The sequence below is a fragment of the Solea solea genome, chromosome 2 (assembly GCF_958295425.1).
Source record: "Solea solea chromosome 2, fSolSol10.1, whole genome shotgun sequence".
In the NCBI taxonomy this organism is placed as follows: Eukaryota; Metazoa; Chordata; class Actinopteri; order Pleuronectiformes; family Soleidae; genus Solea; species Solea solea.
Window position 1 is genome coordinate 34,550,185 of NC_081135.1, and position 13,975 is coordinate 34,564,159.

General features: G+C 43.1%; 1 protein-coding gene and 1 non-coding gene across 2 annotated transcripts; both read left to right on the plus strand.

The window, feature by feature from the left end:
• The first annotated feature begins 1,266 nt into the window (after positions 1 to 1,266).
• trnal-caa (transfer RNA leucine (anticodon CAA)) lies at positions 1,267 to 1,376 on the plus strand. Its single transcript has 2 exons — positions 1,267 to 1,304; positions 1,331 to 1,376. It is a non-coding gene; the product is annotated as a tRNA-Leu (tRNA).
• A 378-nt stretch (positions 1,377 to 1,754) lies between these two features.
• Positions 1,755 to 13,512, plus strand: pou3f3a (POU class 3 homeobox 3a). Its single transcript, XM_058654713.1, has 3 exons — positions 1,755 to 1,845; positions 5,196 to 5,399; positions 10,968 to 13,512. The coding sequence occupies exon 3, from the start codon at positions 11,567 to 11,569 to the stop codon at positions 12,875 to 12,877; it is 1,311 nt and encodes a 436-aa protein (XP_058510696.1). The 5' UTR covers positions 1,755 to 1,845; positions 5,196 to 5,399; positions 10,968 to 11,566; the 3' UTR covers positions 12,878 to 13,512.
• Positions 13,513 to 13,975: the final 463 nt, after the last annotated feature.

Genomic DNA, 13,975 nt, shown 5'->3' on the forward strand with positions numbered 1-13,975 from the left:
GAAACCGGAGCTGCGAGACTTTCAATCCTCCTCATTTTCTGCCTCTTTTCAACGGCGTGTTCGGGCCCTTATTCCATCAGGTGAAGTCAAACAGTTCCATGTGGTTTGTGAGTGAATTAATCATCGTGATTAATTGGCTTTCAAGTTAAATATCCAGTGAGCGATGTCAGGCTGCCAGACATCAGGACTAAATTGACAGGCCTTTAAGAAGAAGCAGATTGATTTACACAGCAGCTAATGAATCCCCCTCCATCAGGAAGGGGAGGAAAGGTAAACAACTCTTTTCTTCTTCCTCCTCCCATCTGCCTGCTCTCCCTGTATTGAAATCTAACCTGGTTGACTATTGATAAGTTCTCTTCCTTTTTCCACCATGATTACACAGCAGCTGAGAGAAAAGCAAGCGTTAAAGATAAACTACGCCAGCGTTCAGACATCATTCACCTGCTGTGACTGCGCGGATTTATTTCTGTCGATTCACTGCAATTATTAGCATTTTTTTTTTAATGAACTGGAAACTTCATGTAAGGAGATTTGATTTGTGTGTGAATGGATGTATTGTTGGATAAATGGATGGATGGATGGAAAGATGAATATATGTATGTATAAATGGATGGTGGATTGATGTACATACGGATGGATCAGATGGATGGATGGATGGATTGTTGGATGAATGTATGTATGTATGGATAGATGGATGGATGAATGGATGGATGTATAGACACATGGATGGATTGTTAGATAAATAGATGGATGATGGATGGATGATAGACGGACAGATAAATTGGGTGTATGGATTGATGGATGAATGGATGGATGGATGACAGACGGATAGATGGATTGTTAAATAGATGGATGGACGGATTAATTGTTGGCTGAATGTATGTATGTATGTATGGATAGATGGATGGACGGACGAATGGATGGATGTATAGACACATGGATGGATTGTTAGATAAATAGATGGATGACGGATAGATGACAGAAGAATAGATGGATTGTTAGATAAATAGATGAATGGATGGACGCATTAATTGTTGGATGAATGTATGAATGGATGGTTGTCTGATTGCTGGGAGAATGTAAACCTGCATGTGAGGAGCAGAAGGATCATGAGCATGGCAGCTGCATTTTGCCTCATGTTGTTTTGGTCATTTTCATATTTAAAATATTTATATTAAAATATAAAGGTACAGTTCATATTAGCCTCATCGTCCCTTCTTTCCTCAGCTGTAATTCAACAGTATAAATACCTGTGCTTGGGGATGTGTCAGGGTGGCCGAGCGGTCTAAGGCGCCAGACTCAAGGTGATATACCTTCCTCATCATGGGGCTTCTGGTCTCTGAATAGAGGCGTGGGTTCGAATCCCACTCCTGACAGTTCTTCTTATTTATAAATTATGGAATCAGGCTTGTAACCAGAGGGTCGCTAGTTCATTTCCCAGGATGGGAACACAAGCAATCCCCATTGCTTGTGTAAAAAGTATGGGTTAAATTCAGAGGTCAAATTCACTGTCACTAATTTGTGTAAGTGCAAAAATAACTATTTCTATTTCTTTTCCCTCAAGGGCTCTGTCTTTATCATGTGTGGTTCTTTGCAGTTCCTGCTTTTGTTTTCATGGCTCACCTGTGCCTCACTTCCTGTTCCCGCTCTTTGTTATTTAGTTTTCCCTCCATTTACCTGGCCACACCCACTTCCTGTCCCTGTTGTTGGCACCCAGTCAACCTGTGTCCATATACTCCAGCATGCACCACATGTCTCTGCCACATTTGTTTCTTCTCTCAGTTTCCTCTACTGTCTGTCGCTCTTGCAGGAGTTTCAGTTTCAGGAGTTTTCATCTTCAACCTGGTTTGTATTTTTTCTTGTTTTTGGCTTTTTGCCTTGCCCTTGCCTGATTTGTTTGCTTGGTTTGAATTGCTTTGCTGTGTATGACCTTGTCTGCTCACTGGATTATATTGTTTGGCTGTTTTCTCTCCCAATGTACATACATGCGCTACAACCAGAGCAAGAAGAAGAATTTGTTAGCTGCTATTTGCTAGAGAATTCACTTTTACTGTTGTTTTTTGGTCATTTAGACATCTTAAGAGAACAGTACAAGTTGAGAGAGGCTGATTCTTAGCTGCCATGTTTGCAGTTATGCAGAATTTTTTAATTTTTTGTTTGAATAAAGAGAATTCAGTTTACTGACAAACTCTAGGTTGATGTTAGGTATCAGAATATATTTTAAGAAACATTTTCACTCACATGCATTTACATGAATGTTAAAAGACAGATTAAGACAACAATTTGGTCTTCTTAATAAACGTTAGTCCAACTAAAGTCTAGTTGAGCTAGCCTTAGTCAGACTAACATATCTGGATAATGCGATTCATAGTCTGATTATCAACATTTCCTCATGTCCATGGTGTAAAAATTGCAGTGGCGGCGTCTTTCTTCGGACAGCACGGCAACCACGAGAGTAATTTTCCATTTAATTTGTATTAAGATTACAGCAGATACTAAACATATAGAACCACAGAACCATCCATCTGGCCGTTCACTATAAACTGAGTCAATACGCACTAGCTTAAAGAGGGATATAGCAACACCTGCGGAGGCGGAGTCAGACGTACACGGCCAATAAATCGATTTCCGTCCGATTGCCTGTCTTAGTCAGACTACGGCCTTAGCTGGATTAAACTGCAGCAGCAGTTGATGCTCTCTCCCTCAGCTGTATTTTCTGTACTTCTGTGCAGTACAACCTCATCATTTCCTTGTTACATCCTCTCTCTGGTGTTGTAGGGTCACGGCTGGTGTAAAAGCGTAAGTACGAGGTGTGTTTTTGATGTTCACTGTTACCTATTGGCGCTGTGTAACCCTCCTGAGCCCCTCTGATCTACTCCTCTGCTCATTAAAACACCCTCTCCACCTCCGCATTAGCATCAGAGTCATGGTCAGACTGCTTTGTGTTATAAGGATGGAAAACAATATCAATAACAACAACAAAAACAATAGTAGCCTTTGGTCCGCGGAGGAGAGGGGGGGTGCGGGTGGAAAAGGTCTTTGATAATGTACATGAAAGAGAGATGTTGAAGTGGGCTGTGTTTTCATGCGTGCCAAGGTCGTCTCTGATCCTGCTCGTGCACTGTTTAGCGCCCGGGTCTGATGATGCAAGAGGAGATGCTGGATCTGCAGGACATTCCCTCTAGAATGAGAATGTAGCGCAGGTTAAAGTTAAAGCCCTGATTCTGATTCACTCTGCCTCTGTGTGAGCGGGAGTCTCGGTCGTGTTTGCGGTTATTTACAGTCGCGGGGAAAGTTTGAGCGCTCTGGCTCTGTGAATGATGAATGATGTGGTGAAACCTACAGCAGGCCCCCACGTCATGGGTGTGTTCACACACACAGATCCATATACTGGCACACTGAAAACCTAGAAGTTAGAAAGTTATGTGAAATTATCTTCACATATCTTCTTATTTTTGAGTTTAAATTCATTTAATTAATTTGAGTGCCACCAATTGATGTAAATGTTCTTGTGACGGCAGGAGTTGGAAGGCAGGAGTTGGAAGGTCCCAGATGAATGTGATTTTTAACATTTTACACTTATATGGCCATGTAGACTCTTCTTGGTCGTTTTCGTGACTGATTTGGACCCTCCATCTGACCTTCCAATTTCGGGTGTATAATGACAGTTAAAGATCCATTCCTTCCACCCTGAATTTACTGTGGTAGTCCAAGGAAAGGGTGCCAAAGAATGGAACGTCTGGGGCTAGTTATTTTGGTACTTTTCCTAATGGAAACCCAGAAGAACCACGTTGCGTACTGGACCAAAGCAAACCTTTCCACTTGATAGAAACGCTGATTTAGAGACTTTTGATTTGCCGATCATGGGCTGTTTAGCCTCATCTTGCCACAGCTAGTAGGAGAGCGGATTATTGGGCTGAATATCTTGTGGTGTGACCAGGAAACAACTTAGGGGTCAAAGTTTGCTCAGCTGCACTGAAATGTAGCTGCTGAGGGTAAAATTATGAAACATTTATCAATCTGATCAACATTTTTAAAAAGACTCAACGGTTACCCAAACACACAAGACTGTTTTGGGAGTCTTAAGAAATGCTATATTTGGAGAAACAGACAGAAAAAGTCTGAAAACGTAAACTGCATTCTTATATATGCAACCAATATGCAAATTTGGGGAAATGATGATGTCTGGATCTTGTATTCACTGTTGCCATCTTTGGTGTTTGTTTGGTCTATTTGCTTTATTTTTATTGACTTAGTCGTTTGTTCTGTCTCTGTTTCTCTGACAGTGCCACATACAGGTCTGGCACATGTACTACAGTGTTTAAGGGTCGTTTTGGAACGAAGACATGTTCATGGAAAACTTTTTAAGAACAAAATAAGAAGAAAAAAAACGGGGAAAGTTGTGTTTCTGTGTGGATGAGGCCTTACTTACTCTTTTATTCCTGGCTAATTGTGGCTCATTATATAGTGGTGAACTGTGAATTAACACGTCCGCGGAAAGATGTGATTTTATCCTTCATCAGTTCTGAATGTATAATTAGTCCGTCGGTTAGCTTGTCCTTAATTGCGACACTGGCTTTAACGCGCCGGTAAAAAATCGGTGAAATTTTAAAAAGTGAAACTAAAAATATGCAGCCTCCCTCCCTCCCTGGGGGAGCATGTGATGGGATGTGAAGCCCGTGAAGTGTGCAAACCTTCCTGACTGTGCAGTGAATAAGCGTTACCTCCAGAGCGGCATGGCACCGCTGACCCTGCTGCGTCTCGAGGTATTCTCTGTGTTTATTTAATTAGATGCCGGCGTAAGGTGTCTTGATTGACGTGTGGGCTGATGCACACAGTCCTGCCTGGTGCTGAAACCCCTCACATGCTCAGAAGTGTTCTTTTGTTACGCCACTCTCAAATTGCTCATTATAAATTCTGCCACTTCTTTTTTTTTTTTTTTTTTTTTATCACAGGTTGGTTTGTATTTTTAACTCGTGCACAAACATCGTGCTTCCGATAAAGACACACGAGAGAGGCAAGCTGTAAATGATACAGTCATTATCCATAATTGGAGATTACAATGAAAACACTCCACTTCACATTGCGGCACATAATCTCCCGTGAGTTGAAACGCCACAATCCGTTCTGCCGTTTTTGTATCAGAGGTCACTTAATATTTCAGTATCTGATACTTCCTCCTTTCCCCTCCGCAGCCACCTGAGAAATCATCTCAGCTACAGAGAGCCTTTATAACCACGTGGGCCTTGGAGAAATCTGTCCATTCATGAAAGGCTCGGGGCCGGCCAGACTCGGCCAGACCAGGTCTTCAGGGACGAGCGGCTGTTTGACTTGGCTCGGGCCTGCGCCCGGGCACAGGGCTGCAGTTGTCCGTGTAGCCACAGGCTGCAGAGCTGCAGGTATTTCCTGAATACATTTCTCTGTCGTTGCTGTTTTGCGGGGGGAACGTTCGAGAGAGAGAGAGAGAGAGACAGAGGGGACGTGGATGAAATCTCATTATGTGTCGATGTATTTCCATTTCAGATCATGGGGCTTTAACAGAAGCGGAGAGGAAATTAAAAACTCGAACGCTTCCTGTCCTTTTTAATCCAGTATCGATACTGACAGACGTGTGTATGTCATGACTTGATGTGAACGCAACAAAGCCCAGGAGTCCAATGTTTTCTGAGTTTTCCTCCAGGGTGGCCCAGATGTTGCTTTAGAATTAATACACCTCATAGACTTCATCATATTTCAGGACTGTGCGGTTGAATGAGGCATCACTGTTGCCAGATGTGCGACAACTATCGTACCTGTACGATCATTTCCTTGATGTGATTTGAGAGCAGTGGAGTCAGTCTATTGTGCCTTTAATTATTGCGTGTTTTCTTTATTCTTCTGTACAGCACGTTGGTTCACTGTGGTTGTTTTAAAGTGCTTTACAAAAGAAAAGGTGGATTGGATTGGATTGGATTCACCACTTCACTTCTTGTAGAAACAGTTGCCGGTTAGTTTGACTTCAGCAAATTGTAAAAAAACAGCAGTTTTTCTACTTCGAATTTGACTATTAAGTGAGTAACACACTGAAATTATTCTTCGTTATGGTTGGCGTAATTTTCTCTGTGTCCTTCATCGTGTTTGCAGTAGGTATTCATTGGTTTTGGAAGTTGTTTGACTGTGAATGTTCATGTAAAAGATAACGAGTTATGTCCTACTGTAAAAAAAGCAGTGGCACGGTGTGTCCATCCTTAGGCTTTTATTTTGAAGGCAGTGACACAAACTTTCCACATGAGGCAGCAGCAGACGACCGGCAGCCCTCGTGTCTTGGCAAAATAGAAAAACAACGTTGATGTTGATGTTCTCTGCGGACCTTAACTGTGGTGAACTCCACAAATTCAGTTTCCAGTCGGGAACGCCACTCCTGTCCAAGTGTGTTTCTGTTTAAAACGTTTAAAAACAGCCGAGTCGACCAAAGTGCTGTACGTCGCATAAATGCATAAAACAATGTAAACTAATGTAAAAACTGGTGCTTCTGTCCATTAATTGTCGCCATTTACGTCACAGCGGGAGGTTTTATATGTGACATTTGTTTCACTGCGGTAAACACAACATCCTCTCTTCATCTCACTTTTTTGAGGTTTTAAAGAGGTGGTTTGGAGGGATGGGAATTGTTATCTGTCCGATCAGTGGATCAGGTATCAGACAGATACAAATGTGAAGCCCGATACAATACAAAAATACCGTGTATTTGCCTGTAGTAATGTAAATATAAATCAGCAAAGAGTCATGTTTGGTGCTGTTTATTTCTTTTTTGGAGAGAACAATATTTGTTACACAGTTGGAGAACGATGTCTTTGGAATGACTCGGCACTAATGTGTCGTTAACAGCTTGTCGGTGTCGGTAGATTTTTTTATTTATTATTTTGCGGACATAAAAAAAGTGGTACCGTCACCTTCCCTAGTTTTATCTCATTCTAGTTATCTCGACATGCAGGAACCTTGTTCGGGGATCTGGTGCTGGTCCTGGAGGAACTGCTAAAGGCCCGCTTGACGTTGAAACACTTGTGACTGACTAGTGACTTGTAAAGCTGTTGTTTTCAGTGTAACTGAATCATTAGAATCAGTTCAGCAAAACTATTTGTTCAGCGCTTCCTCCATGACCGGAGCACAGACTCCGTCTGACACAGTCACTGGACTGAAACACGGCGGCAGGGTTCAAATACAACAGACTCCTCCGTTAAATATTGAGATTTAAGATATTTCCTTTGCTAATTGTTGCAGATTAACCCAATTAATGTTTTTAGGATGGTTAAGTCTTTTTAACTGATCTACACTTCGGCACTGTTGGGCTCGGTTCTTGTGTCGGACGTCTCTTCCTGTGACGGCACTCTGATGACGACACGCATAGTATCGCGTCAGAGCAGGTACTAAAAGAGGTACCAGGTACTATGCTCGTGGAAACACAACTTAACTGTGCCGTGCCGTGCCGTGCCGAGGCGAGCCGGTGGAAACACGCCATAAGAATCAAAGTCTTTTCCCCCCATCCCTGATTCAGTCACATGTTGGTTGTTGATTTCTTTTGGTTTCACTTCAGTCTGAAGAGAAGCAAACACCCTCCTTCTCCTCCTCCTTCTCTCTCTGCTGCTGAGTCATTCCACAACATCAAGTGCAGCTCAGGTGCATCTTTCACGCTGGCGCGATGAATCATCTAAAAACTCCAAAGAGCAGTTTTAAATGTTTTTACATCAAAGTGCGTTAAGACACATCAGATGTCCTCAATCCTCTGGCTTAGAATAAAAATTGCCTCATATTTTTTTTTTTCAGTCTCTGGGATTTTTGGATGTAGTTTGATCATCCACACACACACACACACACACACACCACATCCGCTGTTTCCCACTCGCTCCGTCGCCCGACTACCACACTTTTTGTCTCCTCTTTTCTCTCTCTCTCGCTCACGCTCTCATCTCCACGGCTGCCTCTGCTTCTGATTTAAACGCGCAGCAGGGGGTTGTGGGTAGGGGACTCATGCTGTGAAGGATCCCTCTGACTTGGATAGAGCTGAAGGTCAAACACACACACACACACACACTCCTGATCAGAACCATGAGGGCGGCGTGTAGAGGAGAAGAGTGGCCTGGGATGATGAGTTGTGTTGACTCTAAAGTGTTTGGACTGTAAACACGGCACAGACACTCAAAAATAGACACTAAGTGAATCAGAGATAGTGATTTCAGATGAGGAGGGAGAAAATATTCCCCGTCATCCTTTCTTGCGACTTTATTGTTTTGTCTGCCAGGTTCTGTGTCGCTCTCGCTTCTTAATGAGGCCGACCCTCGACAGACAAAGCAAACAGAGCTGCAACAAGAGCACGAACAAGAGAAAATCATCTGTTTCTTTGAATGGAAAAGTCCTGGAGCCCAGATGAAGGTTTTCTTTCTTTTTCTTTTCTTTTCTTTTTTTTTCTCCCCCTTTTGCAATTTTTGTTGGAAGCATTTGCATATTTCAAACGTCTACCAAAGAAAATAGCCCGGGGGCAGAAATGGCCGATCTGCATATTGAAGACTCAACAGAGGGCGAGGAGTGGGATACAGAGAGGGAAGAGAAAGAGAAAGAACTTCTCCACGTACAAATGATTTGAGACGATCTAAAAGAAACAATAGCGGCAATTAGGCGTTGACGGTGTCGTTAGTCTGGATTAATCGCAGGGATATTCAAGCAAATCGTCTTATTTGCTTAGTCGTCAAGCAGCCGCGTGCAGAGCGAGACGGGGAGGGGGGGAGAAAAAAAGGAGAGAGAGAGCAGGGAGAAAAATGTGCATCATAAGAAGGCCTCTTCACCCAGCTTCCTTCATGAATAACAAATAAGAGGAACCCAGCGCTGCTGCGACCAGCCAGCACAACACATGAAAAACATTACCGCATTCCCTGAGTCGTCTGGTTTTCTCTGCATTGCATTGGTCGACTGGAAAACACTGTGAAGCTTTTGTTTGACTGAAAACGCAGCTCAACAATAAACAGCTTTATGAGGAGAAGAGGGGGGAAAACAGAAAGCCGTGGAAACAATAATCACTTGATCACAATAGCCATAAAATGTAATAATGTTGTGTTTTCTCTGCAGTCGAGTGTTTATGTCGTCGCTGGTGAATAAATCGTCTACTGAGGCTTTACTGAGGCCACTGGATGCGACTAATTGGAGCTAAATGCTAATTGGCGCGACGCTCGGGGTCGCCGGCCTGTGATAAGTCTCTCTGGCTGCCGCGTGTCGTCCTCCCACATGACACGGGAGCAATGACAAATGTGTAATTAGTCATTAATAAAGGGCTTCACGCATCAGTCAGTCAGTCAGTCAGTCTGCAGCTGTGAATGGGAACGTTTGTAAATTAAAACTAACAAGGTTAAATGGATTGTTTGCTAATTTTCCTCACAGCCCATTAATAAAACTGGAGACTTGCACAAGTGGGCGCAAAGAAAATCACTAAATATGACGATAATTGAACTTTGCAACTTTCACTTTGATGCACGTCTCTTTTTAAAAATGTTAACGTCTGAAGATGAGTTGATTTTAAGTTATATTATCAAAGTTTTTATGTAAGTACATCACAAAATATGATATTTGCACTTTTCTCATTTGGTACATATTAATCTCATGTGTTATAATCATAAAACCCCAAAGATGAATTGATTCGAAGTCATATCGGAGTCTCTATTTAAGATAAAATCACTTAATATGATAATAATTGCACTTTGCAACTTCAGTTGATGCACGTTTCTGCTTTTTTTTAACATATTTACTTCTCAAGATGAATTGATTTTAAGTCATTTTGGTATTTTTAATGTAAGAAAATCACTAAATATGATAATAATTGCACAAGTATTAATCTTGTGTGTTTTAATCATAAAACCCCACAGATGAGTTGACTTTAAGTCATATTTTGGAGTTGTTTATGTAAGAAAATCAGTGTTTTCTTTGTCTCGCAGCTTTTGTTTTGATTTAATTTGTTAGGAAATTGATTTCCAATCAGAACATTTGGACTAAAATAACAATATTACAAACAAATAATGTGCAACTTCCCAAACTATAGAGACAAATTATTATTATTTGGAGGAACCACATGGGGTGCAGAAGAAGAATATGGATTTTCAAAGTAAACAAAAGTTTTTCTTTTTTTCTTTTCTTTAGCAAATTGGTAAAATTGATCCAAAAAGAATTAATGAACTGTTTAAGAATTTATAAAAATTATTATAATTGTTATTATTATTATTATTATTGTTATTAGAATTATAATAATATTATATTATGTTATTATGTTATATATTATGTACTATAATGATTAATTAGTAAGTAAGTTTTTATTATTATTTATTGCCTTAATCTGAAAAATGTGGTCCCTGGATTTTTCCATCATGGTCATAAAACAGTTTTTTTTTGTAGCCCAGATATTTACATTATTCTATACATGTGTCTGTTAAGTATTTACTTTTAAAACTCTGATCAATCTGAAAAGTTCAGGTGAATTTAGCCGCTGTGTTTAGAGTGGATTTTTTGTTTGTTTATCTTTTACCTTTCTGGTAACACATTGACTGAGCTGCAGCGTGCACGTGCACCCATGGTTCTCTCTGAACATCAGGAGTCTCTTTTTAAACCGCGATCAAACACGAAGTGAGCCAGCGTGGAAACATCCCACCAGAGCTGCGTGCTTCTTCTCTGGTTGCCCACTTCTCTGTGGAACTGCTGCTCCGGGTTTGTGCACCATCAGTGTTCACCAGAGCAGCGCGTCACGCAGTTGTGGCCTTTGATTTTGAAGAACACACGTTTATCCAAAGCAGATTAAAAAAAAACAACTTCACAGACTTTATAACCCCAAAAATAACAAGCGTTTGTCTCTTTTTACTCTTTTTCTTCAGCAACTATGTAGACTGAGGCATCTTAAAGACGTACTCTATTGTAAAACATATTCCTCCACAGTGTTGTTTTTTTTCTCGCAGCAGGAACTTTGTTTAGCCGAGGTTTGACTCTGAGACGCAGCAGCTCTTCTTTGACTGCGCGTCCAATCAGCGGGAGCTTTGCGGAGGCTTCCACTTGTAATTGGATGGAGGAGGAAGAGAAATCATCCGCAGCCTTGGCACAACGTAAACACACACACACGGTCGACTCTCTCGCTCCGCAGAGGACGCACGGGACAGAGCAGGAGGAGTGAGACACTGGAGCGCACACTGAGCCTTTAAAGTTTCATCTCCTTCTTTTTTGATTTCATTATTTTTAAAAGAATTCATCAGGAGAGGTGGAGAGGCTCTTGGCTTTGGCGCGGATCAGAGAACCGGGCGCGTGTTCTTGCGTTTATCGGTGGATTACGCACAGCGGAGCTCACGGGACAGAAAAGTTTTGTCGCACGGGAGCGCGTAATAAAGCGAGTTTTTCCCACAAATGCACGGGAACGCACAAGAAATCTGATGTGAAATCATCACCGCCGCGTCAATGGAGTGATTTTTATTTACCCAAAACATTTTTACGCGCATGCTGATAGAGACTGACTTTATGGATTTAGAGTAAAGTGGGACTCTGGTTAAATAAATAAAGAACATATATGTTGTGTAGGATGGCAACCGCCACCTCGAGTCCGTACCTGGCGAGCAGCAGGATTTTATCCGGCCCGGTGCTTCACTCTGAGCGGCGGAGTGCTGGGATGCAGCCGGGCAGCACCGCTGTGACCACGGTCTCTGCTGGATACAGGGGGGACCCTTCAGTCAAGATGGTGCAGAGTGACTTCATGCAGGGAGCCATGGTGGCGAGCAACGGGGGCCACATGCTGAGCCACGCTCACCAGTGGGTGACAGCGCTGCCACACGCAGCAGCCGCAGCAGCTGCAGCCGCAGTCGCGGCAGTGGAGGCAGGTTCTCCGTGGCCCACGAGCTCCCAGACGCAGGAGGTGAAGAGAAACGCCGGCAGGGACGAGCTCCACTCCGGCTCTGCTCTGCACCACAGGTCCGCGCATCTGGGTCCTCACCAAACGCACGCGGGCAGTTGGGGAGGCTCCTCCGCGGCGCACATCAGCATCACAGAGGGGCAGCAGCACCACCACCATCAGCAGCAGCAGCAGCAGCAGCAGCATTCTCTCATCTACTCCCAGCCTGGAGGCTTCACTGTCAACGGCATGCTCAGCTCACACGCCGGGCAGAGCCTCATGCACCCGGGGCTGGTGCGCGGACAGTCCCCGGAGCTGGAGCACGGCGGCCAGCATCACCACCATCACCACCACCACCACAACCTCCACACACACCTGCACCCGCAGCATCACAGCGCAGCCAACCACGAGCAGCACTCCGCGGACGAAGACGCGCCGACCTCCGACGACCTGGAGCTTTTCGCCAAACAGTTCAAACAGCGGCGCATCAAGCTTGGGTTCACGCAGGCGGACGTGGGCTTAGCTCTGGGCACGCTGTACGGCAACGTCTTCTCCCAGACCACCATCTGCAGGTTCGAAGCGCTTCAGCTCAGCTTCAAGAACATGTGCAAGCTCAAGCCTCTGCTCAACAAATGGCTGGAGGAGGCCGACTCCACCACGGGGAGTCCGACCAGCATCGACAAGATCGCCGCGCAGGGCAGGAAGAGGAAAAAGCGCACGTCCATCGAGGTGAGCGTAAAAGGCGCACTGGAGAGCCACTTCCTCAAGAGCCCCAAACCCTCCGCGCAGGAGATCAACTCTCTGGCGGACTCTCTGCAGCTGGAGAAAGAAGTGGTCCGGGTCTGGTTCTGCAACCGCAGGCAGAAGGAAAAGCGCATGACGCCGCCTGGACTTCCACGGAGCCCGGAGGACGCGTACTCACAGGTGGGCAGCATGGGTCCAGACACACCGTCACCCTCCATAGACTGCAAGAGGATGTACAGCGACACGTGAAAATAACCCGAACAAAACAAACACATCTCTGGAAATTAATGAAGACAAACGTTTCCCTGAAGTGTTCTCATATGTGTCCGTTGTTCTGTTGAATCCAGGACAGATGTCAGTACTTTTACGCGTCGTCGAGTATTTTTCTGGACTATGAAGCAACATTTGAGGACAGAAAAATCAAATCCTGTCAGAAAACACAATGTCCACTCCTTAAAATGCCCCAAAACTACATTTTCAGAGACTTAAACAGCTTGATAATAACACAGTTATTTAAATATGTGTGCAGTTCCCTTGCAATGCTGCAAATGTACCTGCATTTCTAAGTGGACAAATAACAGTTTCAATGTGTTCAGCATTAGGTCGTTTTATATGATAAGCAATAATTTATCTTCCTTTTAAAAGGTGTTTCTTACTTTTGTCTCGTGTTGGTGGATTTATGTTGTGGCACAGTTTAAGGAAGAAGGAGATAAGTCCAGTGTTTTTCTTTTAGGGAAAATCCCCTTAAGTTACTGTTGTTTATTCCATGTGTGATGATTTTGATTATTTATCCCCCGCCCACCCACATGTGTTTATTTCAATTGAACACACAGATAATTTAATAAATCTGACAAAAGGAAAATTGTGTTTAAAGGTGTTTTGACACACACACACACACACACACACACACACACACACACACACACACACTGCACAGTTTTTCTTCTTAGGTCACTACATTAACTTTCATTTACTTGCACAGCCTAAACAACTTAAACAACTTGTTACCCTTAACCATAAGCACTTAATACCAAACCCCAACCCTTAACATAACCCTAAACCAAATTATATCCCTAAAACCAACTCTTAACCCTCAAAATCCCTTTTTTAAGTTGTGCATTGCAGCCAAATTTTTCAAATACGTCTTTTAATAAAGTACAAAAACGTTTTGTTTGCCGTGCTTGTATATTTTCAAACGCATGTCATCATTACCTCAACATCCACAGGCGAGAACCAGGGGGGCCCCTGATAGCTTGTGGTAAAAAAAAAAAAAGTTACTTATTAACTTATTAAATAAATCTAGATATCTTTAGATCTCTTAATAGTGTTTATCTTCAATAATGTGCT

Bases quoted from the DNA above. Each gene is read 5' to 3' on its own strand.
- pou3f3a (XM_058654713.1), top strand. From the start codon at position 11,567: ATGTTGTGTAGGATGGCAACCGCCACCTCGAGTCCGTACCTGGCGAGC.